General features: G+C 42.1%; 1 protein-coding gene across 6 annotated transcripts in view; it reads right to left on the bottom strand.

Moving 5' to 3' along the window:
- Nucleotides 1–27,311, bottom strand: part of RAE1 (ribonucleic acid export 1) — a 601,382-nt gene that overhangs the window by 190,107 nt on the left and 383,964 nt on the right. For all 6 annotated transcript variants that reach the window (XM_044090053.1, XM_044090055.1, XM_044090052.1 and 3 more), the window contains one exon: nt 18,759–18,953. In XM_044090053.1, the coding sequence (XP_043945988.1) occupies nt 18,759–18,953 (195 nt within the window). The remainder of the gene's footprint in view (nt 1–18,758; nt 18,954–27,311) is intronic.

Raw genomic sequence — 27,311 nt, 5'->3', positions numbered from 1 at the left:
ACAGGTGACGCAGTATGAATTGAAATTTTGGTGTGGTATTTGCTTTCCACAGGCGAGACAATTGTTAACTTTTTCTGACATCAGTTAGAGCAAGAAAAAAGGATCCCCAATGGGGTAGTTAGCTTTAGAAGACTTCAGGACGAATCAATTCAGAAACGAAATCTCAGGAAGCGGCCGACCGGCACGCATGCAAACTGCTTCTGCTTCGGGCTCCTCAGCAAGAAAGACTGATGTAATGGCGACGGCTGCCTGTTTTTATACCCCTGACGACCTGATGTCAGTCCTGAAGCGACAGCAACCAACGCAGAAATACTTAGTCGCTGGTATTCGGGCTGACTGAGGGCTACCTGCAGGCAGATAACCCAAGTGTGATGACTGTAACAGTGAAACACTAAGAACATCTGCTGTTCCAAATGCATACCCAATACTCATACTTCTACTAACATTACAAGTTCTATGCTGCTAGTAAGAAAAGCTGCTCTGCGCTCTGTTACAAGCCATGGGTGGTTCTCTTTTAGGGAATTTCTCAAAATCCTTTTTGAAAAAACATACTTTTATCACTATAAAAGTTAATCACCCAGTAATATCATCATAAAGCTGAAAAGTATACCTCTCAACCTTTAACTGCACAACATCTGGACAAAGCTAAAAAAATAATGGGGGACAAAGGCCTAAAAATCAGGAACAAATTTTAAACAATGCTTTTAGAAACACAGAAAAACGATAGAATAAGTTTTGTGTTATCATGCATTTTGTGAAGGATATGAAGACTGGAGCGCAAATATACGTAAATAATGAACGACTTCAATCCTGAAAAATCTGATAGAAAATAACACACATTTTATGTATGAGGAACAATCCAAAAATGAGGCAAAAATCTGTACAGTCTGTGGAAATATGCACAACTGAGAGGTATACAAAAGGGAGCCCCCTCTTTTACTCCTCACTAAATAACAGAATCCTCATCCCCCCCTTCATATTTGTTTTTCCAAATAACTACAGTCCAAAAGTGAATATCTTGCATTAGTGGGCACCATAGTGGTGCAATGAGTAACAATGTTACCTCACAACAACCAGTTCAGTTCTTGGCTGGGCTACCTTCTGTGTGGTTTGTGTGAGTTCTCTATGTACTCCAATTTCCTCCCACCTCCCGAAGACATAGGGTATATGTTGATTGTGGACTGTCCATAATGGTGAGTGTAGGAGTGTGTGTGAAATGGATGAAAGGTCTGGCAAACTATTTCTATTCTTTATTTGCCTAGTAATCTCAGTTAATGGAGTCAAGCTGTGGAGTCACTAAAGTAGTCAGAAACAACTCAACAGCATCGGACGAATAGATCTTACATAAGAACAAGAGTGGTGCAGGGAACTGCTACAACTTGCGTACGCTTCAAGGTACCTTGCATAAGCTCCAAGAACATCATAGATGGAAGGTTGCAGCCTGTGCAATGAAACAAAAGGGGCATAATTCTGAAGCCTCTGCAATAGCTATCCGACTATATTTCAGATCAAATCAGCAGGGCAACAGTAAACTAATTTGTCATGTTGTTCTGAAACATGCAGCTATGCATATAGCATACTATAGTGAAGCAGGCACTACACTACACACACACACACATATACAATTATACTACACAATACATAAAATATAAGCAAACATTTTATACATACAAAAAAGTATACATTGCAGTGTACTGTATTATATTGAACTAAAAATGACCCAGTCCTACTTCCAGCTGTCTACTGCTCAACAATAACAAAATACCAAAATGCATGATTCTTGGGGCCCACAAAACCTCTCATCAATAACCTTAAATTGGTAAATCCTGAATAATAAACATGAACAAATAAAAACTACTACTTACTTCTCTTCCTAAGAGTTTGGCTTGAACATATTCATTCAGTACTACATTAACTTAACAATGACTAAAATTACACTATTTTCTGGTTTTGTCAAAATTCAGCACTTTTCACCATCAGAAAGTAAAAGTTCAGTTGTGATGGCATTCTCCAAGATCAACTAGAATATGTTCTACCACTTTCTACCGTTTCATCTAAGAAAAATCTTTATACCTACAAAAGGGTAGTAACTATCTGCAGATTTATCCCCCCCCCCCTCCAAGAGAGAGACCACGGCCTTACACTAGCAAAGGCGTACTGGTTTCCAGTAAAACTAGAAAATCAATTACTTCTAAGATTACTCTTACTTAAGCTCCTAAATGAACACTTTTTCCTATCTTGACAGTCACATAATCAGGTCACTTCCAAAAAGCCTGTTCTACAGATACCACCCAGCTAATTATGTACCAACGAAGATAGTTTTGCACACACTGTCCTTAAGCTTTGGGAATCACTCTCCATCCACTTCCTAAAAAAGATTCAGGTTAAACACTGGATTCAGGTTAGAATTTAAAAATGTAAATCTGATGCAAAATCTAATTTGGGAAGTAAACACAAGTACATGACTTTTACAACCTTAAGATGCAGCCCCGCTCAGTAACTTGCGCATGGTGCTCCAAGAAATGCATTCCAATACTGGGAAAAAGATAAGTGTTTCCCTAGAGCAAGGCCCAATATTAATGAAGCTTAAGGGTGAGTAACAAAACTACACTGTTAAGACTGGGATTCATGCTAGGAACATTCCTGGATGGCAAAGAACACAGGCAGAAAGGAAACCAGATTTTAAAAGCTATTGGAACTTCACTGTCACACAAACAAAAACTGTGGCAGAATGAAGTGTCTAACAACTTTTAAAAAGTACAGTTGTGTACACGTACCATAAATGTAGATGTTACAGTGTATTCACTGTTGCAGTCATCACACCTGGGCAGGTATCCCTCAGTTGGCCTGAATACTAGAGACTTAGTATTTCTGTGTCAGATGCTGTTGCTCCAGGACTGACATCAGGTCATCAGGGGTATAAAAACAGGCAGCCGACACCATTATATCAGTTTTTCTTGCCCCAAATGTCAGGAGCCCCCCCAAATAGGCAGCTAAGTTATGGTGGGGAGAATACCACCAGTAAAAAGTAAATACCAATACCAATACCCCAGATAGGCGTGAGTAATAGCCATATAGAGTAGACAAAGTGAGAGAGAGAGAAACCAGGGGGCTGGAGGGAGGGAAACCAGGATTGCAACAGCGAATACACAATAACATCTACATTTATGGCAGGTGTATACAACTGTACTGTGTTCTTCATGTTTCACTGTTGCAGTCATCCCACTTGGGTAGATTCCCAAAGCTGAAGAAGGGTAGAGGCAGTCAAGAAGAGTTAGGGCTGGCTAGCATGCCTTGCAGGACTGCAGTTGCAAAACCTGTCTGGACTGGGAAAAGATAGGCAGGTGGTAATGCTCGTTAAAGGTGTGTACAGAACTCCAGGTAGCAGCTTCCAGGATGTCCCTGGTAGGGACTCTCCTGAGAAATGCTGTAGAGGTAGATGTTGCCCTAGTGGAAAGAGTTCTGATCACTGAGGGGTTGGTTTCCCATGGTGCTTGTAGCAGAAATGGATGAGGTATGCTATCCATTTGGAAATTGTTTGTTTTGAAATAGCCTTGCCCTCTGCCCCTGTTGCAAAGCTGACTAGTAACTGGTCAGAGTTTCTGAAGGGATTAGTCCTATCAAGGCAGAATCTGAGCTGTCTGTGCATGTCCAAGGAGTGCAGGATCCTTTCCCCTTTATTCTGAGGGTTAGGGAAGAAGGATGGCAACTGGATGGATTGGTTTAGAGCCACACTGGACACCACTTTAGGCATAAAGGAAGGGTTAGTCCTGAGGGAAACCCTGTCAGCATGGAAAATAATGAAGGGTTCCACAGCCATAAGTACTTGCAACTCGACAATCTTCTAACTGAAGTGATGGCCAGAAGCAAGGCTGTTTTCCAAGAGAGAAATTTTAACTCTGCTGACATTGCAGGTTCAAAGGGGGGAAGTGTGAGCTTTGGCCCCCTATTGTTTGGCATCTACTTCTCAGAAGTACAGGCCAACATGGGAGGATTCTGCTGACAAAAGTTTGACTGATGACTGCAAACTAAGCCATAAGTGCATCGGATGCATCACTGACTGATATCAGAAGAAGGAACAGACGGAAACAGATAGCTGAGAGCCCAGAGCCATGGCCTGAAGTTAAAAAAAATGTATAGTAGTAAAAAAAAAAAAAAAAAAAAGAAGCTACCATAGGTGCCAATCCACTAAGCACAGAAGAGCCAAGGAGGGACCTGGGGGGACCTGGGACCCAGGGCAGACAGTTTTTTTTCTTTTCCATTGCTAAAAGTGGTTAGAAGACCTTCTACATTGCCCACTGATCATGAAGGATTTCATCAGAGATCTAGTGAGGTCATTGTTCCCTGTTTGCTTCCTTCAGACCTTGAATCAGACCAATGATGATGCCCCATTGTATCCATTCGGGACTCCCATCAATTGATTAGGGAGAGTTCAAAACCAAAAAACCTAAGGACAAAAAAAAGGGACATAAAAATCTATGAAGAAGCTGCCAGATTATTCAGTCTCCAGCTCTTCATACAGCTGCCTCATGTGCCTGACATACCATGTGTGCCCAAGGCCATGTCCAACCCGACGAATGGACATACTCCACCTCAAAAAAAAAAAAAACAAACCAAACCAATCCAAATCCTTAAACCTTACGGATATAAATAGGAATAGGGTAGGATTTAGGTATCAGGTATCACTCAGAGACTCCCTATTAAATCCCGGTCCATCCCTATGAAGTGACCTGAGTGACTCTGTTCTGTGACTCTGACCTGTCTAGACCTGGAGATCAGAGATGTTTGGGAGTGGATGGGAATGGGCTGGGCTGGACAGAGGCACAACAAACTAATGGGCACAGTATTTTTCATATATTTATTTTTTCTAAAATAGTATTTTAATTATAAATTAATTAGGCTAGGCTTATATAGCCTAGTATAAACCTATGAACCTATGAACCTATGAACCCAGTACAAAGTTAAGGTCCCAAGCAGGGATGGGTGCTCTCCTTGGCGGCCTTAAGTTGTTTACCCCTCTCAGGAACTGTTTGATAGGAGGGTGTTAGAAGAGGGGTGGCTCAGTGTTGTAATCAGCCAAAGTGGCTGAGGCATGTATCTTAATGGAGGAGAAGGACAGGCCTTTGTGGAGTAGATCTGCTAAGCAATCCAGGATTAAAGTCAGGGAGAGAAGAGTTGTGTCCTCTCCTTTAGATTGAATCCAGGAGCAGTACCTTTTCCACTTATCAGCATAGGATTTTCTTGTACTGGGTCTTCTGGCTTCAAGAATGACGTCCAGCACCTGTTTGCTTAGGGTTGCTGGGGGGTGAATTCAAGGAATAAGCCAGGCTGCAAGATTTAGGGTTTGCAGTTGTGGACGCAAAATCTGTCCCATCTGCTGAGAGAGCAGGGTTGGTTTCTGGTGTAGGTGCCAGGCTGGCATCAGTGACAGGCTGCGCAGGAGTGGCTACCAGTGCTGGTGTGGCCAGTCCAGGGCAATCAGAATTGTCCTTGGTCCATCTCGTCTTATGAGTAATACTCTTGAGAGAAGGGGCAGAGGGGGAAAGGCATAAATTGAGAGATTTACCCACTGAAAGGATACGGCATCCACTTTCCAGGCCCTGCTGTGAGGGTTGCTGGTGTAGAATTTGCTGAGCTGGTGGCTGTAGGAGGAGGCAGACAGATCCACCTCTGGGGCCCCATTTCTGAATCAGAAGGTTGAAGGTGCTGGGCTCCAATTGCCACTCGTGTAGGTATAGGAGATTTCTGCTTAAGTAGTCTTCCAGTGAGTTTTGTTTGCCTGGCAGGAATTGAGCTTGCAGATGGACTTGCATGTCCAAGGCTGTGTTCCACAGGGCCATGGCTAACCTGCAGAGTGGGTAAGAGTGGGTTCCTCCCTGTTTGTTGATGTACCACATAACTGTGTTGTTGTCTGCTTTTATTAGAAGTTGCTCTGGAAAGAGTAAGGATCTGAAAGCTGACAGGGCATTCTGTGCAGCTAGCATCTCTTTTTGGTTGATGTGCAGATGAATTTAACTTGGGCTCCAGTGGTTCTGAATGCATTTGCCGTCAATGTGTCCTCCCCAGGCATAGTCAGATGCATCTGTGGTTAGGGTCTGGGTGGCGTGGGGTTGAGTAAAGGGCAGTCCCTTGTTGTGGTTGCATGCTTCTGCCCACCAAAGGATCTCTGTCCTTAGACAGGGTACAATGGGAATTTCCAAGTCCTGAGAATATTGACACCAAAGACTCCAAGTACCACTGAAGTTTCCTCATATGCAGTCTTGCATATGGAATTAGCAGTATACATGAGGCCATGAACCCCAGGGCCTGCAGTATTTTTCTTGCGGATAGCTGGGTTCTGGTGGCCATTTGTTTGAAGTAGGCTGTCAGATAGACTTGTTTTTCTGAAGTGAGGAATGCCATCTGGGATGTTGTGCCCAAGCTTGCTCCCAGGAATACAATCTTTTGAATGGGTACCAGTTTTGATTTCTTTTTGTTGATAGTGTACCCCAAGGAAGAGGAAAGTTTTTTCACAAATGTCAGGTGCTGCAACAGCAATTCCTGACTGTCCGCCTGAATCAGGCAGTCATCCAAGTACTGTTAAATTTGGAAATTTTTCTGTCTGCAGTATGCAATGACTGGAGCCAACCATTTTCTGAATACTCTGGGCACAGTGAATAAGCCAAATGGAAGTGCAGAGAACTGATAATGCATAGATCCGGACCTGAAACGTAGATACTTCCTGCATGACTCCCTTATGGGGATGTGCAGATAGGCTTCTTTTAAGTCTAGGGTGACTAACCAGGCATCCTTGGCTAGCATAGGTAGAAGCTGTTGCAGGGTAAGCAATTTGAATTTTGGTACCACCAGGAAGGCGTTGAGAATTGAAAGATCCAAGATTGAGCACCAAGAGCCCTCTTTTCTGGGTACTAGGAAGTCTGGAATAGAATCCTTGACCTATCTGTGCTACTGGAACAGGCTGAATAGCTCTGATATTGATCAGGGAAAGAACTTGGTTTTGAGCCTCTGCCCACTAGTTTGGAGGTAGGTCTGGGAACCCTCTTGGAGTTGGCAGTGAGTGGAAGTAAAATTTGTACCCCTGGGATACTATGTTGAAAACCCATCGGTCTTGTGTGATGGACATCCAGTTTTTTTGCATGAAGGGCGAGTTTTCCTCCTATGGGCATAAGCAATGGGGCAGGGCTGGGGAGCAGAGTAAAAAAGTCATTGTGAGTTTTTTTCCGTAAGGAGGTGGCTTAACACTCTCTGTTTTAGGGGTGGGGGCACTCCATTGCTTAGATCTCTGCATACCCTGAGACTGCAGTCTGGGTGGTCTGTACCCCCTGTGCCTGGTTTGAGAAGGCCTGGAGGGTCTGGAAAGTACCAGTGTTTGGAAGGGCAATGCTTACTGAATCTAGGGGGTTGCACTTGTAAGAATTCTTTAACAGTCTGCATAGACTTCTCTTCTGCTTTGGTGCCAAACAAACTGTCCTTGTTGAAAGGAGCATCTAGTAACTTTGATTTGACATGATCTGGCAAGGTCTGCTCTTTGAGCCAAGCATGTCTTCTCAGTACAGAGTCAGTGACTGCTGCCCGGCAAGATGTTTCTAGGGCATAAAAGCCACACTGCAAAGTATGCTTGTTGACTTGGCTTGCAGAGTGCATAAGCTCCTGCAATTCTTTATTTTCTGCAGAGTCTGTAAAGGTTGCCACTTTTTGTTTAATAAGTTCCATAATATGTTGCTGATACTTCAGCATGTGAAACTGACAATTCAATGCCCTAATAACAAGAGTTGCAGAGGCATATACCTTCTTACCCCATCTGTCCAAAGCTCTGGAATCCCTGTCCGAAGGGGTGGGATTCTTGGCTGTAGTTGCCTTGATACCTTTAGCCCTGGGAAATGATCTCTGGGTCAGCAGTAGGATTCTTGAAAAAAAATTTGTGAGTGTCAGGTAGTCTGTAGTACCTCGAATGGAAGGCCAATTCCAATATATTATAATATAATTTATTAAAAACAAATGCACACAAAATTTTCTCTCTAGCGCCTCGGCAATACTTGCCTTTAACAGAGTAAACCTTGCTGAATCACAAACAATTACTTATATATTACCACACATTTATCCAATTAATCAATTAAATAAGTGACTACTTCATTTCATAATAAAAGCCTAGAACATTTTACTAAACAAAACTTTTCCATACACATTCTTGATTTAATCCTATAGGGCTCATTGTGTTAAATTTTAAAATAATAAAAGCCTCCTTCTTTCTTAATATATATTTTATTTGTTGTTCACTCATAAATATATTGCTTTTAATGTTATCTAACACTGTCACTTGTAGCCCATCAGGATTACCATTGTGATATTCATTAAAATGTGTTGCTATGGGACTAGTCTGTTTATTATTTTTAATATTCCTAACATGTTCCTTTACTCTACAAGACAACTGTCTCTTAGTTTCTCCTACATAAAATGTATTACATGGACACCTAAGTCCATATATAACCTTCTCCGTCCTACAATTAAAAATACCTTTAGTCTGAAAATTAATACCATTCATTTTAATAAATTCTCTACTAATATATTTACATATACTACATTTTCCACAGGCAAATGTACCTTGTTCATCCATTATTTTTCTAAGAGTTATATTTGGCATCTTAAATTTACTATGAAACTATAAAGTCCTTTATATTTCGAAAAGAGAAACCTAATTTTTTGCCTTCTAAAAAATCAACTTCCCTTTTTACTATGGGGGCACCATTTGCCCCTAGTTATGCTAATATATTTATGGGCTGTTTTGAGAATGTATATATATATCCTAATCAATTTTTCATTAAATATGTTTATAAATATTTTCGTTACATTGATGATTTAATTTTTATTTGTAAAGGTGGACAAGAATGTATTAATGAATTTATAGATGAAATACAACATAATAATGTAGGTGTAAAATTTGATGGTTTACAATGGGGGACAGAGGTACATTATTTGGATGTAGTTTTAAAAGGACAAGTTGGTAGTTGTATTAATACTAGCATACATAGAAAATTTAAAGATGCAAATTTTATTTTACATGGTGATAGTTACCATGCCCCTCATACCATAAAATCTATACCTTACACAGAATTTGTTAGAATTAGAAGGTTATGTAATGATTTAGTTACTAGACAAATGGAATTATATGAAAGCTTTAATAAATTTTATGTAAGAGGTTATTCTGAGGTAGATTTGAGACATAGTTTAAATAAAGCTTTAAATAACAGTAGAACTGGATATTATAAGGGTAAAAATAAGGATAAGGAATGTATGTATTTTACTTCGACTTATTCCGTTTTGACTGATAAAGTTATGCAACAAGTTAAGTATAGTTGGAGAATAGTAAAAGGGGAAGTTGATTTTTTGGAAGGCAAAAAATTATGTTTCTCTTTTAGAAGAGGAAGAAATATAAAGGACTTTATAGTTCATAGTAAATTTAAGATGCCAAATATAACTCTTAGAAAGATAATGGATGAACAAGGTACATTTGCTTGTGGAAAATGTAGTATATGTAAATATATTAGTAGAGAATTTATTAAAATTAATGGTATTAATTTTCAGACTAAAGGTATTTTTAATTGTAGGACAGAGAAGGTTATATATGGACTTAGGTGTCCATGTAATACATTTTATGTAGGAGAAACTAAGAGACAGTTGTCTTGTAGAGTAAAGGAACATGTTAGGGATATTAAAAATAATAAACAGACTAGTCCCATAGCAACACATTTTAATGAGCATCACAATGGTAATCCTGATGGGCTACAAGTGACAGTGTTGGATAACATTAAAAGCAATATATTTATGAGTGAAAAACAAATAAAATATATATTAAGAAAAAAGGAAGCTTTTATTATTTAAAAATTTAACACAATGAGCCCTATAGGATTAAATCAAGAATGTGTATGGAAAAGTTTTGTTTAGTAAAATGTTTTAGGCTTTTATTATGAAATGAAGTAGTCACTTATTTATTTAATTGATTAATTGTATAAATGTGTGGTACTATATACGTAATTGTTTGTGATTCAGCAAGGTTTACTCTGTTAAAGGCAAGTATTGCCGAGGTGCTAGAGAGAAAATTTTGTGTGCATTTGTTTTTAATAAATTCTATTATAATATATTGGAATTGGCCTTCCATTCGTGGTACTATTTTGAATACATTTCATTCAGCTGTGGTTTATATTACTCTGTAGTACCTGTCTGGTTTCCTAGGGGCAGGGGTTGAAGTATCAGGAGTAAGACTGGATTCCATAAAAACATCATCCAGGACAGGGGGTATTGCTAAAGGCCTGTGCTGTGGCAAATCTAAGAATTCTCCGAGTCTCTTTTTGGACTGAGGATAGTCTTGGCATTCCCAGTGGAAAGGCTCTCAAAGTATGTAAGGTTTCACCAAAAGAAAAATCCTCTGGAGGGGAGGCAGATGGAATGGATTCCACTGCATCTGAATCCTCATAAGCAGATAAGGGCATGTCTTCATAATCAGAAACCTCACAGTCATCAGACTCCTGGTCTGTAGAAGCTGCAGGGGACTGGTCTCTTTTCCTCTTAGCAGGGGAAGGCTGACTTCCTCTAATCAGCATAATAAGGTCTTCTGCCATTCTAAGCATTTGTCGTTGTGGCATGGGAGCAGGTGCATGCGCTTTGGTAGTCAGATTTCTAGGCGTCGCGCGTACTCTTGGCCTAAGAAACTTGGTAGTTTTAGATAAAAAAGTCATCGGTTTGAGTCGAACATCCGTTGAGCGAAGAACTGCCTCAGAAGTTGGTTCCTGCACAACGGCTCCGGACCTATCCAAGGTAGAGACATTCACAGGTTTCATAATCGAAGAGGAGTCTTGCAGCATACTGGACTCCGAATGGGTCTTGGTAGAGGCCTGCGAATCCACAGAAGTGGGCATCAGGGGCTGCGAAAACACCTCACTGAGTACCGGCGAACTGGCGACTAGCAGATAACCCACGTGTGATGACTGTAACAGTGAAACACAAAGAACATCTGCTGTTCCAAATGCATACCTAATACTCATACTTCTACTGCCATTACAAGTTCTATGCTGCTAGTAAGAAAAGCTGCTCTGCGCTCTATTACAAGTCATGAGTGGTTCTCTTTTAGGGAATTTCTCAATATCCTTTTTGAAAAAACATACTTTGTCATCACCCAGTAATATCATCATAAAGCTGAAAAGTATACCTCACAACCTTTAACTGCACAACATCTGGACAAAGCTAAAAAAATAATGGGGGGACAAAGGCCTAAAAAGTATGAACCTATGAACCTATGAACCATATACTTACGTTTTTTCAGAATATCGGTAGTCGGATGGCTTACCAAATATGGAGATTGAGAATGAAAGAATTTAGCTACAATGAGAGCCCAATGATGAATGGTTCAGGTGTTGAAAAAGGCACAAAAATGACAGCGAGGTACGTCGTGGTCTGGGCCTAAACACGTGACGCAGTAAGAATGAAAATCTCTGTGAGGCATTTGCTTTCACCAGGCAAGGCAATTGTTAACTTTTTCTGACATCGGTTAGAGCAAGAAAAACGATCCCCAATGGGGTACTTAGTTTTAGAAAACTTCAGGATTATTCAATTCGTAAACGAAATTCAGGTAGTGGCCGACCGGCACTTGCGAACTGCTTCTGCTTCGGGCTCCTCGGCAACAAAGACTGATGTAATGGCGCCGGCTGCCTGTTTCTATACCCCTGACGACCTGGCATTAGTCCTGGAGTGACAGCATCAGATGCAGAAATACTAAGTTTCTGGTATTCGGGCCGACTGAGTGCTACCTGCAGGCAGATAACCCAAGTGTGATGACTGCAACAGTGAAACACAAAGAAAGTACAGTTGTGTACCTACCATGTAGATGTTCGAGTGCATTCACTGTTGCAGTCATTACAATTGGGTTATCCTGCTGGCAGGCTACCCGCAGTCGGCCTGAATCCAAAGTCTAGGTCCGGAGTCGGTTGCTGTCGCCTCTTCCCTGATGTCATAGCGTCATGGGTATAAAAGATGCAGCAGACGCCATTTTCTTCAGTTTTTCTTGCCCCGGATGTCAGGTGCCCCCAAAAGGGTAGGCTAAAAATATGACAATAAAGCATGCATGCACCAAAGTAAATTATTCCTTCATCTACAAGCAAATACACCACCCAAGGTTGTATAGAATAGAGAAGTACAGATAAGTTCCAGCAAAGATAAGGGGGATGGTGGGTGGGTAACCTGGACTGCAACAGTGAATACACTTGAACATCTACATTTATGGTAGGTACACAACTGTACTATGTTCATCATGTTTCACTGTTGCAGTCATTACAATTGGGTTGAATCCCAAAGCTAAGGTTGGGAGGCTGGAGCTAAATAGGATTAGGAGTGGCTATGAGGCCCTGCAGAACTGCAGTGGCAAAGCCTGCCCTGGATTCAGAGTAGAGTGGTAAGTGATAGTGCTTTGTAAAAGTGTGCACTGAACTCCAGGTTGCAGCCTCTAAAATGTCTTTGGTTGGTACTCCTCTGAGGAAGGCTGCTGAAGTGACTGCTGCTCTGGCTGAATGTGGCCTAATGCCCTTAGGCACTGATTTGCCATGTTGTGAATAACAGAAACGAATGCAGTGGCCTATCCACTTTGAAATAGTCTGCTTTGAGACAGCCTTTCCTTGTGATCCTGCAGCATATGCCACTAGTAATTGCTCAGTCTTTCTGAAAGTTTTGGTTCTGTCCAAATAGAAGCACAGCTGTCTGTGTATGTCCAAAGAATGCACAAGTCTCTCACCCTTATTCTGTGGGTTTGGATAAAAGGTAGGCAAGTGAATAGCTTGGTTAAGGGCCACACTGGACACTACTTTAGGCATAAATGTCAGGTTTGTCCTCAGAGAAACCCTATCTAGACAGAAAATGATAAAAGTTCTCACAGCCATAAGTGCCTGTAGCTCTGAGACTCGTCTTGCAGAGGTTATTGCTAGGAGCAGAGCTGTTTTCCAAGATAAAAATTTTAAGGTCAGCTGTAGCATCTGGCTCAAAAGGAGGCAGAGTGAGTTTTTCCAAGATATAATTGAGGTCCCATGCAGGTATTGGTGATCTCCTTGGAGGCCTTAAATTTTTGGCACCTCTGAGGTACTGCCTTAGTAAAGGATGAGAAAAAATAGGTGGCTTTGTATTGTAATGAGCTGAAATGGCAGAGGCATGAATCTTAATAGATGAAAAGGATAGGCCTTTGCCCAACATCTCAGTTAAGTATTGCAAAATCTGAGGAATATTTGGTACAATTGTGTCAATTCCTCCTGGTTCCAAGCACAGAATCTCTTCCATTTTTCGGCATAAGATTTTCTGGTACTAGGCCTCCTGGCCTCCAAAATAACATCCATCACCACTTTAGAAAGAGGGGTGTTTTGAATGACTACATTATCCGCCATGCTGCCAGATTAGATTTAAAGTCTTGAGTTGGCTGTGCAGGATCTGATTGTTTTGCTGGGACAGTAAGTGAGGAATTTGAGGTCATGTCCAGGCAGGGCACTGGGACAGGTTCCTTAGGATTGGGTACCAGTGCTGGCGGGGCCAGTCTGGGGCAATCAGTAGCAGTTTTGGCTTCTCTTGTCTGACTTTTATGAGTACCTTGGAGAGGAGAGGCAGTGGAGGAAAGGCATATACTGTTAAGTTTTTCCAGCTGAAAGATAGAGCATCCACTTTCCATGCTTGCTCGTGATAAGTCCTTGTGCAGAATGTCTGTAGTTGGCAGTTGTGAGGGGAGGCAAACAGATCTATGTCCGGGCATCCCCATTTCCTTATCATGCTGAAGACTTGCGAATCCAATTTCCACTCATGGGGATCCATGAGGTTTCTGCTTAGTTTGTCTGCCAGAGTCCTCATCTTTCCTGGCAGGAATTGTGCCTGCAGATGTACTTGGTAAGTCAATGCTGTGTCCCACAAAGTCATGGCTAGTCTGCAAAGGGGATAGGAATTAGTTCCTCCCTGCTTGTTTATATACCACATGACTGTAGTATTGTCCGTCTTTATCAGTAGTTGTCCCGGATGAAGTTGATCCTTGAAGGCTGTCAGGGCATTCTGAACAGCTAGCATCTCTTTTTGATTGATATGTAGATGCATTTGGCTTGCGGACCACGTGCCCTGAATGCATCTTCCTGCCATGTGAGCCCCCCCAGGCATAATCTGATGCATCTGTTGTTAATGTCTACCTGGCTGAGGGGAAAGTGAATGGCTGCCCTTTGTTGTGGTGACAGGCCTTTGCCCACCATCGAAACTCCTGTTGAGGGCAGGGAATAAGGGTAATTGTTGTTTCCAGGCTGTGGCAATGTTGAGTCCAAACACTTTTTAGATACCATTGAAGTTTCCTCATATGCAGTCTTGCATATGGAATTAGCAGAATGCAGGATGCCATGAAGCCCAAAGCCTGCAGAATTTTTCTTGCAGATAACTGGGCCTTTGTTGTCAACAGTCTGAAATAAGTAGTCAGTTGCCTTTGTCTGTCTGGCGTGAGATAGGCCATCTGGGCAGTTGTATTTAAGCTTGCACCCAGGAATATTATCTCTTGAGAGGGTACTAGTTTTGATTTCTTTTCGTTTACTGTGTACCCTAGACATGTTAGTAATCTTTTTACAAAAGCCAGATGCTGTAGTAGAATGTCCTTGTTCTCTGCTTGAATGAGGCAGTCGTCCAAGTAAGGATATATTTGTATTCCTCTTTGTCTGAAGAATGCAATTACTGGAGCCAGGCATTTTGTGAAGACCCTGGGCGCAGTAGAGAAGCCAAAGGGCAGTGCAGAGAATTGGTAGTGTATTGAGCCAGCTATGAATCTGAGGTATCTTCTGCATGATTGTCTGATTGGGACATGCAGGTATGCCTCTTTTAGGTCTAAGGTCACAAGCCAAGCCTTCTTGCCGAGCATGGGCAGAAGCTGCTGCAGCATCAACATTTTGAATTTTGGAATATCCAGATATGTGTTTAGAATTGATAGGTCCAGTATTGGTCTCCAGGCTTTGTCCTTTCTGGGCACCAAGAACAGTCGAGTAAAATCCTTGTCCCTGCTCTTGCTCTGGTACTTGCTGAATGGCCCTCATGTCCATGAGTAATGAAACTTGCTTTTGTGCCTCTGCCCATTTATGTTTTGGCAGGTCTAGCAAACCGTGTGCCCTTGGCAGGGTATGAAAGTGAAACTTGTAGCCATGTGACACTATGTTCAAGACCCATTTGTCCTGGGTGTGTCAATTTTGATGAACAAATGCTAGTTTTCCCCCTAATGGTGCTGCCATTAGATAAGTGTTTGGCGCAGGCAGGGGGAAGCCATTGGGACTGTTTCCTGTATGGCTGTGATTTGTCTTCTCCGCTTTTGGAGGAAGAAGTACCCCATTGTTTAGACCTGTATGTGCCTTGGGGCTGGGATCTGCCCCTAGGGTGTCTGTATCTGCCCATTTATGGCCTGTCTTGACACTGGAAAGGACCAATTATTTGTAGGCCAGTGTCTGCTAAATCTTGGAGGCTGTACCTGTAAGAAATCCTTGACTGTTTGCATAGATTTTGCTTTGTCCTCCATTTTCTTCAATACCCCCTCTGCTTTAACACCAAACAAAGTATCATGCTGTAATGGAGCATCTAATAATTTTGCTTTAACATTATCAGGCAAAGTCTGTTCCTTTAACCATGCATGCCTCCTGATGACAGAACCCGTAACAGCGGCCCTGCAGGAGGCCTCCAAAGAATCAAAACCACACTGCAAAGTATGTTTTCCAACTTGTTCAGCTGCATGCAATAAATCCTGCATTTCTTTGTTTTCTGTACATTCAGAATTTATCAACATTTCCTGTTGTAGCAGTAACATAATATATTGCTGATACTTAAGCATATGAAACTGACAATTTAAAGCCCTTATAGCCAAGGTTGCAGAAGTGTAAATCTTTTTTCCCCATCTGTCCAGTGCTCTAGAATCCCTGTCAGAGGGGGTAGGGTTTTTTGCAGTGGAAGCCTCGACCCCTTTGGGACCCTGAGAGATAGTTTCTGGGTCAACAGCAGGGTTTTTAAAAAGAAATGTATGTGAATCAGGAACCCTGTAGCATCTGTCTGGCTTAACAGGAGCTGGAGGCAGGGAGTCAGGAGTCAGACTGGACTCTGAAAAAAACATCATCTACAATGTCTAACACAGGGTGAATAGCAAGGGCCTGTGCTGAGGTAGTAAAAGGTAGTCTCTGAGCCTTTTCTTAGATTCTGAATAATCTTGGCTCTCCAGTGGAAATGCTCCCTCATGGTATGCAGAGTTTCCCCAAAAAAGTAATCCTCAGGAGGAGAGGCTGAAGGGATAGATTCTTCAGCATCAGAATCCTCATAGGGAGGAAGAGAGTATTCCTGATCAGAAGAGGAATCAGAACAAATGGAAACCTGATCTGAAGATTCATATTCTGTCTCTTGCCTAGGCCTCTTATCAGGAGGGGGATGGGAACCCCTGATCAAAGTAATTAGGTCTTCGGCCATTTTGAGCATCTGTTTTTTAGGCATGGAGGCCTGTCCATGTGGCTGTTGCATTTGTTTCTTTGTCTTTAAAGGTGCTTTAGTCTTTGCCTTTGAAGCTGAAGTCGATTTTACATATAACTGTGTAGGCCTGAAAACACGCTTAGAAGCAGATGCCTGCTCAGCGACTCCAGACCCATCTGAGGGAATAGTTTCCTTGAGTCGCCAGCAGCCTAGTTGGCTCCACGTGGGAGTCTGTAGCGGCCTGCGGCTCTAAAGTAGCGGGTGTCAGGGGCTGCAAAAGCGCCTCACTGAGAACCGGCGAACTGGCGACTGGTTTAGAAGAAGCCTTGTCATCAGTTTTGGACCTCGGATGCTTGTCCTTTTCTTTTTCTTTGCGTTACTTGTGAATTGCAGTAGTCGGATGGCTATCCGATGGCATCGTGTAATTAAATCTCCTGCAAAAATAGTGAAATGTAAAATAGTACCGACGCTTAATAGTGCGTTGGTTAAATCTAGCACAGAACCGACAATTAGCAACGTCGTGGTCAGGGCCTAGGCAAGGAATACAATAAGAATGAAAGTCCTTATGAGGTATTTGCTTCCCACAAGAAATACAATTATTAACTTTTTCTGACATCGGTCTGGAGCAAGAAAAAAGTTTCCCCAAAGGGGTACTTAGCTTTTAATGAAGACTTCAGATCTGAAATTCGAACACGAAAATCTCAGGAGTCGGCCGACCAGCACTTGCGAACTGCTTTTGCTTCGGGCACCACATGGCAAGAAAGACTGAAGAAAATGGCGTCGGCTGCATCTTTTATACCCCTGGTGCACTGACTTCAGGGAAGAGGTGACAGCAACCGGCGCCGGACCTAGACTTTGGAATTCAGGCCAACTGCGGGTAGCCTGCCAGCAGGATATCCCAATTGTAATGACTGCAACAGTGAAACACGATGAACATCACCTCTTCATTCATCAGAAGGACACTTTCTGCCTGTTATCTCTCTGACAGTGCCAAAGGGTCTTACCAGATTTTAAAGGCACTGAAAGCCAGTAAAACATCATGCTCTTACTTTTTTTCCCTTGTAACTCATAGAACATGGTGCATAAAAAGCGCCATGCTCTACAAAAAAATATGATTATGTCTCCACTGTAACTGGCTGCTTTCTCGAAATGTATGCCAATATTTAGTCTTAAGGAGAATTTCTTAGCATCCATGTCTTGAACACACAATACAGACGATTATGACCTGGTCCCCTATCGTAACTTGCATATTATGTGTTGGAGACACGGAAGCCAGGAAATCTTGGCACTCGCATCAAGAACACAGGATTTTAAGTTAAGATCGGAGATCCAATGATAATTCTTTGCAGTTCATTGAGATTTGCCTGTTCCATATTCTACTAGCTACAGAAATACATATTAAAAAAAAGGGGGGGGGGGAGTACTGTAACAGCTTTGAAATATAGTTGCAAACAACTGTACATCTTTATGTACTCCTTGTGTAAGGGAATCAGCTGGTTCAACCATATTTTTATTTTTAATAAGTGTAATGTAGACGGCAGCATAGTTGACATTAACCCGTTTCATGTTCTGCTACTCCTGCTACTTATGCTCTGTTATCAGTTGAACATCCTAACTCAGCTCTACCATAGCGCCAGATGCAATATTAACAACAGTGTAGGGGATGCTAAACAATTATTAAGCACACTTCTAAACAATAAGGTTGGGTCTCACTCCATAGTAACACTGAGTGCCATTTAACTGATATTTGTTCATAATTACAGAGCTCCATACAGTCTTGTTATGATCAGAGACCCAGTAATAATCCTCCATTTCAAAAATGCACTTGGCTGTTACTCTGTATTATCCTTTTGACTTGCAATCTTCTTTTTAACTATAGATATTTCTATTGTATTTAATGTAAACATTTACTAAATTTGTAGCAACTTCACCTGTCATACCTACTATACATACTGTAGTAACTATGTTCAATGCTAAAAATGCCTTTTTAAAATTTTATTGTTAGATTTTTGTCATAACTGCTTGTTGAATTTGTTTCTATGACCTGTTTTTGACTTGTTTACCCTGTCATTAGATAATATGTAGCATGGTTATTCTTGCTGGGCTGGCCAGAAAATGTTCCTTTTGGATCCATGCCCTACCATGGAAAACAAATTTAAATAAAATAAAGACAAAACTGTTGAGAGTACTCAAGTGCATCCATAACAACTACATCTTAAAAACATTACAAAAAAATGTGTCCCTACTACAGTCCTAAAGACTCATTCTCATACCTTTGACCAGTCGTAACTTGAGGAATATGCAAAAATATTTCCATTATGATTGAAGCAACAGGCAGAAATTGGCTGATCTAGTTGCTCTGAAGTTTTGAGTTTTGTGCGAGCATCTTTATCCCAAAAGCTGAATCGGCCATCAGATCCAACAGTTGCCAGTGTACCATGGACAGGATGGAATGCAATTCCATTTACCTGTAATACATTTAAAGATTTTTCACAAAAAATTAACTTCAACAACTTCAATTCAGACTGATCTCCTATTAGTAAAAACTGCCTGGAGTTAAACAATAAGATGCAATAGAAATAATGCAACCTGTGAATTAGAACGGTCAGGTATTGAGCAACAAAACAAGCAATTTTTGGACTCTTATGGGTCTGCAGCATAAGGAAGAGCAGGCATAACACAAAATATGAATGGGAGTAAGTCTCCAAATTTTGCACAAACCTTAGTCAGTAGCACAAGTCATTTTTGAAAACAAAATTGTTTAACATTGCCAACACAAAAATAGCACTCCATGCATTCAGAAGTCTGTGCCTTGACAAATCTGACCATTTTCTGCATCAGGTCATCTTCTGATACCAACAATGAAACATTAACAGAGCTCAAATCCCTAGACGGAACACTTGTTTAGTAGTAAATTCACTGCTCTAACGAATATTACTAGAAAAGCAACAGAAATCTACTCCACTTCTTTTAAGATGTCAGACTCACAGAAGAGAAAGTAGAAGTCCCAACTGACTACTTTGTAGTAGAGGGTTCTCCGTTCCGCTCCCACCTTAAAGGACCACTACAAACAGAAGACTGACAAAACATACTTCAGTTTAGCTCATCTTGCTGCTTTTTATTCTACTAATAACCATTTAGCACATTATTGCTACTACATACAGGACACATAACTTTATATGTCAATAAGCTAGCTTTCAAGAAGCTGCATGTCATGTGCTGGAGGTTTCTTTCTATACTCACTAAATAAAGAGCTCATGGATGTTCAGATCACATTCAAAGTGTCAGCCTACCCAACAGTGTGGCAAAGGCCAATTCACTGACCTACTTCGACTTCTTTAAACTGCAGTTTATCTACACCACATACACTTGCTACTGTATGAGCCAGAGTTGCACTGCTGCTTTTTTTCACTACTCCCTAATATTTTGAGATTGGGGAGTTGGTGGATATATGTTAGGGTTGGGGGGGGGGGTTACCCTCTGGAAAAAATGCTTTATGCAAGTGTAGACCTTTTTGAGTTGCACTTCATTGATTATTGTACATCGAGATGATTTACTCATTTTTGAATGACTGAAATGAACACAGGGAAAATCCATACTGTCTATTCACTTCTCCTCCAGACATCACAAGGTGACAGAATGCATACTTAATTTCATGCTTGGAAGTACAGATGTGTAATTCCCAGCAGAAAAAAATGTCCCAAATGCCAGTATATGAAATCCTTCCTCTTCGATGTAATGCAGCTAAAGCTGAGGCTTTGAATAAAAAAATAAATAAATAAAAAAAAAAGTTATGTATTCCTCAGAACAGAAAAGCCTGCAAAGGTAAAAGTAAGCTAGACTCCTACATGTTGCTAGGCAACAAGCCTATGAGGTATCCAACTCTTACACTGTTTTGAATAGGATAAAGATAAAGACCAACACCAGCAATAAGAAAGAAATTAAGGAAATTAATGTAAGCCTAGCGAGAAAGTACAGTCGTGTACACCTACCATAAATGTAGATGTTCGAGTGTATTCACTGTTGCAGTCCTTACAAAATGGGTTATCCGGCTCCTGGTAGCCCACAGTGGGCCAGAATACCAAAGTCCTTGGTATATGATGTCGGCTGTCTTTGGTTTAAGCCAGACAACAGGTACAAAGGATGGCAGCAGACACTATTTCCTCAGTTTTTCGTGCCTTAACTGTCAAGAGCCGCCAAAAAAAGGTTAGACCAGGAAAAGACAAATCCAGTCTGTGCCCTAGGAAAAAAGGGGGGGTGGAAGCGGGTAAACAAGGACTGCAATAGTGAATACACTTATGGTAAGTGCACCCAACTGTACTATGTTCATCGTGTTTCACTGTTGCAGTCCTTACAAAATGGGTTGATTCCCAAAGCCCAGGAAAAAAACAAAAGGGAGGAGGAACACCCACTGATTAAGGGTTGGTAAGGATGCCCTGCAAGACTGCAGTGGCAAAACCAGCCCTGGACTTAGAAAACAAGGATAAATTGTAATGTTTAGTGAAAGTGTGGACAGAAGTCCAGGTAGCTGCTTCCAGGATGTCCCTAGTAGGTACACCTCTTAAAAAAGCTGCAGAGGTAGAGGCTGCTCTAGTAGAATGGGTCCTATACTCTGTGGAGGAACCTTGCCATATTGTAAGTAACAAAAGTGAATACAATGAGCAATCCACTTAGAAATGGTCTTGTTTAGAAATAGCTTTGCCCTGAGCTCCAGGAGCAAAACCGACCAACAAGTGATCCAACTTTCAAAAAGGTTTAGTCCTGTCCAGGTAAAATCTAAGCTGTCTATGCACATCCAGGGAATGCAATAACATTTCTCCTTTATTCTGAGGATTAGGAAAGAAGGGTAGGCAGGTGGACAGACTGGTTAAGAGTCAGGTTAGAAACCACCTTAGGCATAAAAGAGGGATTAGTTCGAAGAGAAACCCGATCCACATGGAAGATGATAAAATGCTCTACTGCCATTAAGGCCTGCAGCTCAGAAACCCTTCTAGCCGAAGTAATAGCCAAGAGAAAGGCAGTTTTCCAGGAGAGAAACTTCAAATCTGCTGAGGCAGCTGGTTCAAAAGGAGACGGAGTGTACGTTTCTCAAGTACAAAATTAAGATCACAAGCAGGTGTAGATGCCCTTCTGGGAGGCTTTAAATTACTAGACCCCCTGAGGAACTGTTTCATCAAGGGATGAGAGAAAATGGGCTGCTCAAAGGAACAATCAGCAGAAATAGCTGAAGCATGAATCACGATAGAAGAAAAGGAAAGACTACCATTAAGCAAGCCTGCCAGATAGTCAAGAATAAGAGGAAGAGAAGGTTGAGAAGGGTCTTCCCCTCTAGTCTGCATCTAAATGGAGAATCACTTCCACTTATCTGGGTAAGATTTCCTAGTGCTAGGCCTCCTGGCCTCACGAAGGACCTCAACCACCTGTTGGGAAAGGTTTAAATTATGAGCCAGGCTGCCAAATGCAGAGTCTGAAGATGAGGATGTAGAATTTTTCCCCCCTCCTGAACCAAGAGATCTGGTATCAGGGGAAGATACCAAGGCGGAGACTGGGAAAGATTGCGAAGTAGTGGATACCAGTGTTGTTTGGGCCAGTCTGAAGCTATGATAATGGCCCTTGGTTTTTCATCCCTTATCTTTAATAGCACTCTGGGAAGAAGAAGCAGAGGAGGGAATGCATAGATCGAGAGCCGTGTCCAGGGAAAGGAGAGAGCATCCACTTTCCAAGCCTTGCCGTGATGATCCCTGGTGCAAAAGGTTGGAAAAAGGTGGTTGGTTGGAGATGAGAAGAGATCCACCTGGGGAGTGCCCCAACGCTGAATGATGTGATAGAAGATGACCTTATTTAGTTGCCAATCGTTAGGATCCAGGACCTGCCTGCTCAACCGGTCTACCAAGGTGTTGAGCCTTCCTGGAAGAAACTGAGCTATCAGATGAACGCCCATGGAAGCAGCCATGGACCATAGTATCATGCTCTGTCTGCACAGGGGGTAAGAGCGAGTCCCTCCCTGCTTGTTGATGTACCACATGATTGTGGTGTTGTCTGTCCTGACTAGAAGAGTACCAGGAGAGAGAAGATGCTTGAAAGCCATCAAGGCCTGCTGGATTGCTTTCAATTCCTTCAGATTTATGTGCAAATAAACATGTTGATAGTTCTAAGTCCCCTGAATGCATCTGTGCTCCCCAAGTGCAGTCCGAGGCATCTGTGGTGAGAGTCTGGCTGGCAGGAGGTGGACAGAAAGGCAGGCCTTTGTTATGTGCGCAGGCAGTCGCCCACCAAAGGAACTCAGTCTGCAGGCAGGGAATCAGAGGAAGAATCAAGTCTAAATCCTGAGTGTGTTGACACCAAAGGTTTTTGAGGTATCATTGTATTTTCCTCATATGCAGTCTGGCATATGGTATCATAAGAATACATGAAGCCATGAATCCCAGTGCTTGCAGGAATTGCCTTGCAGAGAGCTGGGCCATGCTTGCCAAATTCTTGAAGTAATTTGAAAGATCCATTTGTTTCTCTTGAGGGAGGTATACCACCTGGGTGGCTGTGTTCAGAATCGCTCCCAGGAATACAATCTCCCTGGTGGGTACCAACTTTGACTTCTTTTCACTGATAGTGTAGCCCAAAGAGGTGAGAAGGTTCTTTACAAAGTCCAAATCCTTTAGAAGTTGCTCTGGAGAGTTTGCCTGAATAAGACAATCGTCCAGGGGTAAATTTGAATGTTTCTTTTCCTGCAAAAAGCAATGACTGGAACCAGGAATTTTGTAAAAACTCTGGGAGCAATAGATAAGCCAAAGGGCAATGCAGAGAATTGGAAGTGCCTGTTCCCCGCCCTGAAGCGAAGGAACTGCCTGCAGCTTTCCCTTACTGGGATGTGCAGATAAGCTTCTTTGAGATCCAAAGTCAACAGCCAGGAATCCTTAGACAGCATTAGCAGCAACTGCTGAAGAGTGAGCATTTTGAACTTGGGAATCATCAGAAAAGTGTTTAGAATGGACAAACCCAGAATAGGGCACCAGAGGCCCCCTTTTTTGGGAACCAGGAAAAGTCTTGAGTAGAAACCCTGGCCTATCGGTACTGCAGGAACTGGCTTTATTGTTCCCAGGTTTAGCAAAGAAGAAACTCGCACCGCGCGGCAAGAAAGACTGAAGAAAATGGCGTCGGCTGCATCTTATATACCCCTGTCGCACTGACGTCAGGGAGGAGGCGACAGCAATCATTGCCGGACCAAGACTTTGGAACTCAGGCCGACTGGGGAACCACCTGACGGCCAGATAACCCAAGTGTAATGACTGCAGCAGTGTAACACTATGAACATCTTGTTTTTCTGCTTTTGCCCTTTGATGGAGGGATATCTGGGAATCCTTGGTGGATCGGGAAGGTGTGAAAGGAGAACTTGTAGCCTTGGGATACTATTTTGAGCACCCATTTGTCATCTGTGATGGTGTACCAGACATCTGCAAAAATGGCTAACCTTCCCCCCAAAGGAAACTCTGGGCCCGCAGAGGCAGGCAGGGGAAGGCCGGAGTCATTGGGAATACTTGCTTTGGGAAGTTTGCTTAGAACTCCCCGATTTTGACGAGGAAGCCTGCCAGTGCTTAGCCTTTTGAGGGGTAGAAGTCGGTCCCCTAGAAGACCTGTAACCACTAGGCCTAGAGTGACCTTGTTTACTAGGGTCAGGAAAAGTCCAATTCTTAGATGGGTAATGCCTACTAAAACGAGGAGGCTGAACTTGCAGAAAATCCTGAGCAGTTTGCATAGATTTGGCCTTATCCTCCAACTTTTTCAATACCTCTTCTGCTTTGCTACCAAAAAGATTGTCCTTGTGCAAAGGCACATCCAGTAATTTAGATATGACAGGTTCAGAAAGGGGCTGTTTCCTGGGCCAAGCATGTCTTCTAATAAAAGAACCAGTGGCAGCTGCCCTGCAAGAAGCCTCCAAAGTGTCGAAACCACAATGTAGAGAATGTTTAGTGAGTGGCAGAATTTAATAAATCTTGCATGTCCTTACTCTCCATCAGGGAAGGAACACCAGCAATTTTAGCCTTAATAGCTTACTAAGCATGCTGCTGATACTTAAGCATATGAAAAAGACAATTAACAGACCTAATAGCCAGGGTGGAAGAAGTATAAACCCTTTAACCCAATCTATCCAAGGCCCTAGATTCCCTGTCAGAAGGAACAGGATTTTTAGCAACTGTGACTAACACCTTTAGGGCCCTGAGAAATAATCTCTGGATTAGCAGCAGGATTCTTGAAAAGGAATTGATGAGAATCAGGAACTCTATAATACCTGTCAGGCTTTCTGGGAGCAGGAGGAACAGAATTAGGAGTCAAAGAATTCTCCATGAAAACATCAACAACTTTCAAAACCGGAGGGATAGCCAAAGGCTTATGCTGTGGCAAATCCAAGAATTCCCTAATCAGTTTCTTAGATTGAGGGTAGTACCGACTTTCCCATTTGAAAGGCTTCCTAAGAGTATTCACAGTATCGCCAAAAGAAAAGTCTTCTGGAGGGGAGGCAGAAGGGATGGAGTCTTCTGCATCAGAATCCTCAAAACCATAAAAAAGCTGAGAGTTTCCCTCTTCATCAGCAGAGGTGCTGGAAACCTCAGAGTCTGAGGCAGACAAAACTTCTGAGGACAATTCCCTAGCCCTCTTAGAAGGAGGTGGCTGAGAGCTCCTGATAAGAGTCAAGAGATCACTAGCCATCTTAATCAACTGAAATTGAAGCATTAAAGGGAAGGCTGGCACCTGCTTTGGAGTAGATTTTCGGATGGAAGGCCTACTAAAAAGCTGGAGGGACTCAGAAGACCAAGCCACCGCAGTAGCCTGCACCAAGGTTGTCGGTCTGGATCTGGTTTCCGGGCGGAGAAAAGAGGCCTCAGAAGCCGGTGCCTGCTTAGCGGCTCCGGATCCATCAAAGGTGGTGACTGGTGGAGAGTCAGAAGACGAAGTGGAAGCCTGCAGTATGGAGGACTCAAAAAGTCTCTGCAGACGCCTCTGCTGAACATCCGTGGATTGCAGGGGCAAAGAAAGCGCCACATTGACTACCGCTGGGCCGACAACCAACTTAACAGGGGCGTCGTCAGTTAATTTCACCCAAAGCCCGTCATGGTCCTTATCCTTGCGCTTCTTAGGAACATCTGAAGTCGGGAGATCAGAGGACGCAATGCCGACGAACTTAGGTCAAACTCCGAAATGCTTGAACAAGATCCTAGCTCTATGTTGAATGGTACGCAGGTTGAAAGAAGCACAGAGAACACAATTAGGGTCGACGTGCTCAAGGCCCAAACAAGCGATACAATAGGAGTGAAAATCACGGTGCGGAAACTGTTTTCCACAGGCAAGACAGTTATTAACTTTCTCTGACATTCGTTAAAGCAAGAAAAGAGGGACCCCAATGAGGTACTTATCTGAGGATGTCTTCCAACTAAGCAGTCAGAATACAAAAGGAAGGTACTCGACCGACCGGCACTCGTGCAAAATGCTTCTGCTTCGGGCTCCACGGCAAGAAAGACTGAGGAAATGGCATTGGTTACCTTCTTTTGTAACTGACATCAGGCTTAAACCAAAGGCAGCCGATATCGTATACAAAGGACGTTGGTATTCTGGCCGATTGTGGGCTACCAGGAGCCGGATAACCCATTTTGTAAGGACTGCAACAGTGAAACACGATAAACATCTTCCTATTTATTCATCACTTGTTTCTTACTAGGGCAAAGGTCAGACAGAAGCTACAAATACATGTCATTGAACCGAAGAACATCAACTGCAAGATTCACTAACAGCATACACAGCAGCTTGTAGTGTAAGAAATGACCATGGGGTGAACGATTAACAGAAACAGAACTGCCCTAATCACAACCCATGGATTTGTGCAGAGCAGGTGAAATTACTAATGCACACAACCTTAACTGAAGAAAACAATTTGCATAAGATAAGGTGCAAATTAAAAGGGCACAAATAAAGTGAGACTGTGCTGCAAAACTAGTCAGCATGAAATGGTCATATGACAATACTGTCAAAAGAGAAATCAGAGAAAATATGAAAATTAAAATTCAAGTCTAATGCACTGAGTAAGCCTATAAGCATGACGGGAAACATTTCAATGCATTTAATAAATTTTGTAAAATCTATGCAATGGAAAAGGGATTTTGCAAAGATACATAAACACAAAAAGTATATTAAAAATAAAATAACTTGCACATTTAAAAGAAACATAAAAAGGAAAAGTTGCTGCTATTAAAAAACAATGGTTCAGAGAACTGAAGTTTGAAAATAGCAATGAGGCATCTATGCAAATCAGATTATTTCAATGTATTGTAGCTACAAAGACCCTTAAAGGCCGTAACATACAGCCTCCATGATAAAACCTGCTGGAAAAAAGTGCTTAAATTCAGTCTTCTTAGTTCTCAATTAGGCACTAAAGCAGTGTGTAGTATTCTGTCTGAAGGTACTTTTCAAACAACAGTGCTTAGAGGTACTAAAAACAGCACTATATCCACAGTGCTACAGTACCATATGGCCAAAGGGAGAAACCACTAGTCAAAAGCCAATGCTGTGAAGACAAATAGAAATGAAATATCCATTTTATATAAAAGTCAGTTCTCCCAATATGTTGGGGTGTTTGTTTCGTGGGAAGCAAGGAACAGTAAAACAAGTTCACATATTAAAAGCAATTACACTGTGTATACAAAAACAACTGTACATTTGTCACAGTGATGTCTGATACTGGGCACAGCCGCAGCAAAGTAACCTGCCTGAATATGCCAATTTATTTTAATTAAAGGTAGGACAGAGAGCTTAAAAGCTGCTAAGTCTTAGTTAGCTGA

This window comes from Protopterus annectens, chromosome 12.part0, assembly GCF_019279795.1.
Source record: "Protopterus annectens isolate FY-2018-M chromosome 12.part0, PAN1.0, whole genome shotgun sequence".
In the NCBI taxonomy this organism is placed as follows: Eukaryota; Metazoa; Chordata; order Ceratodontiformes; family Protopteridae; genus Protopterus; species Protopterus annectens.
This window is presented reverse-complemented; position numbering and strand designations above follow the sequence as displayed.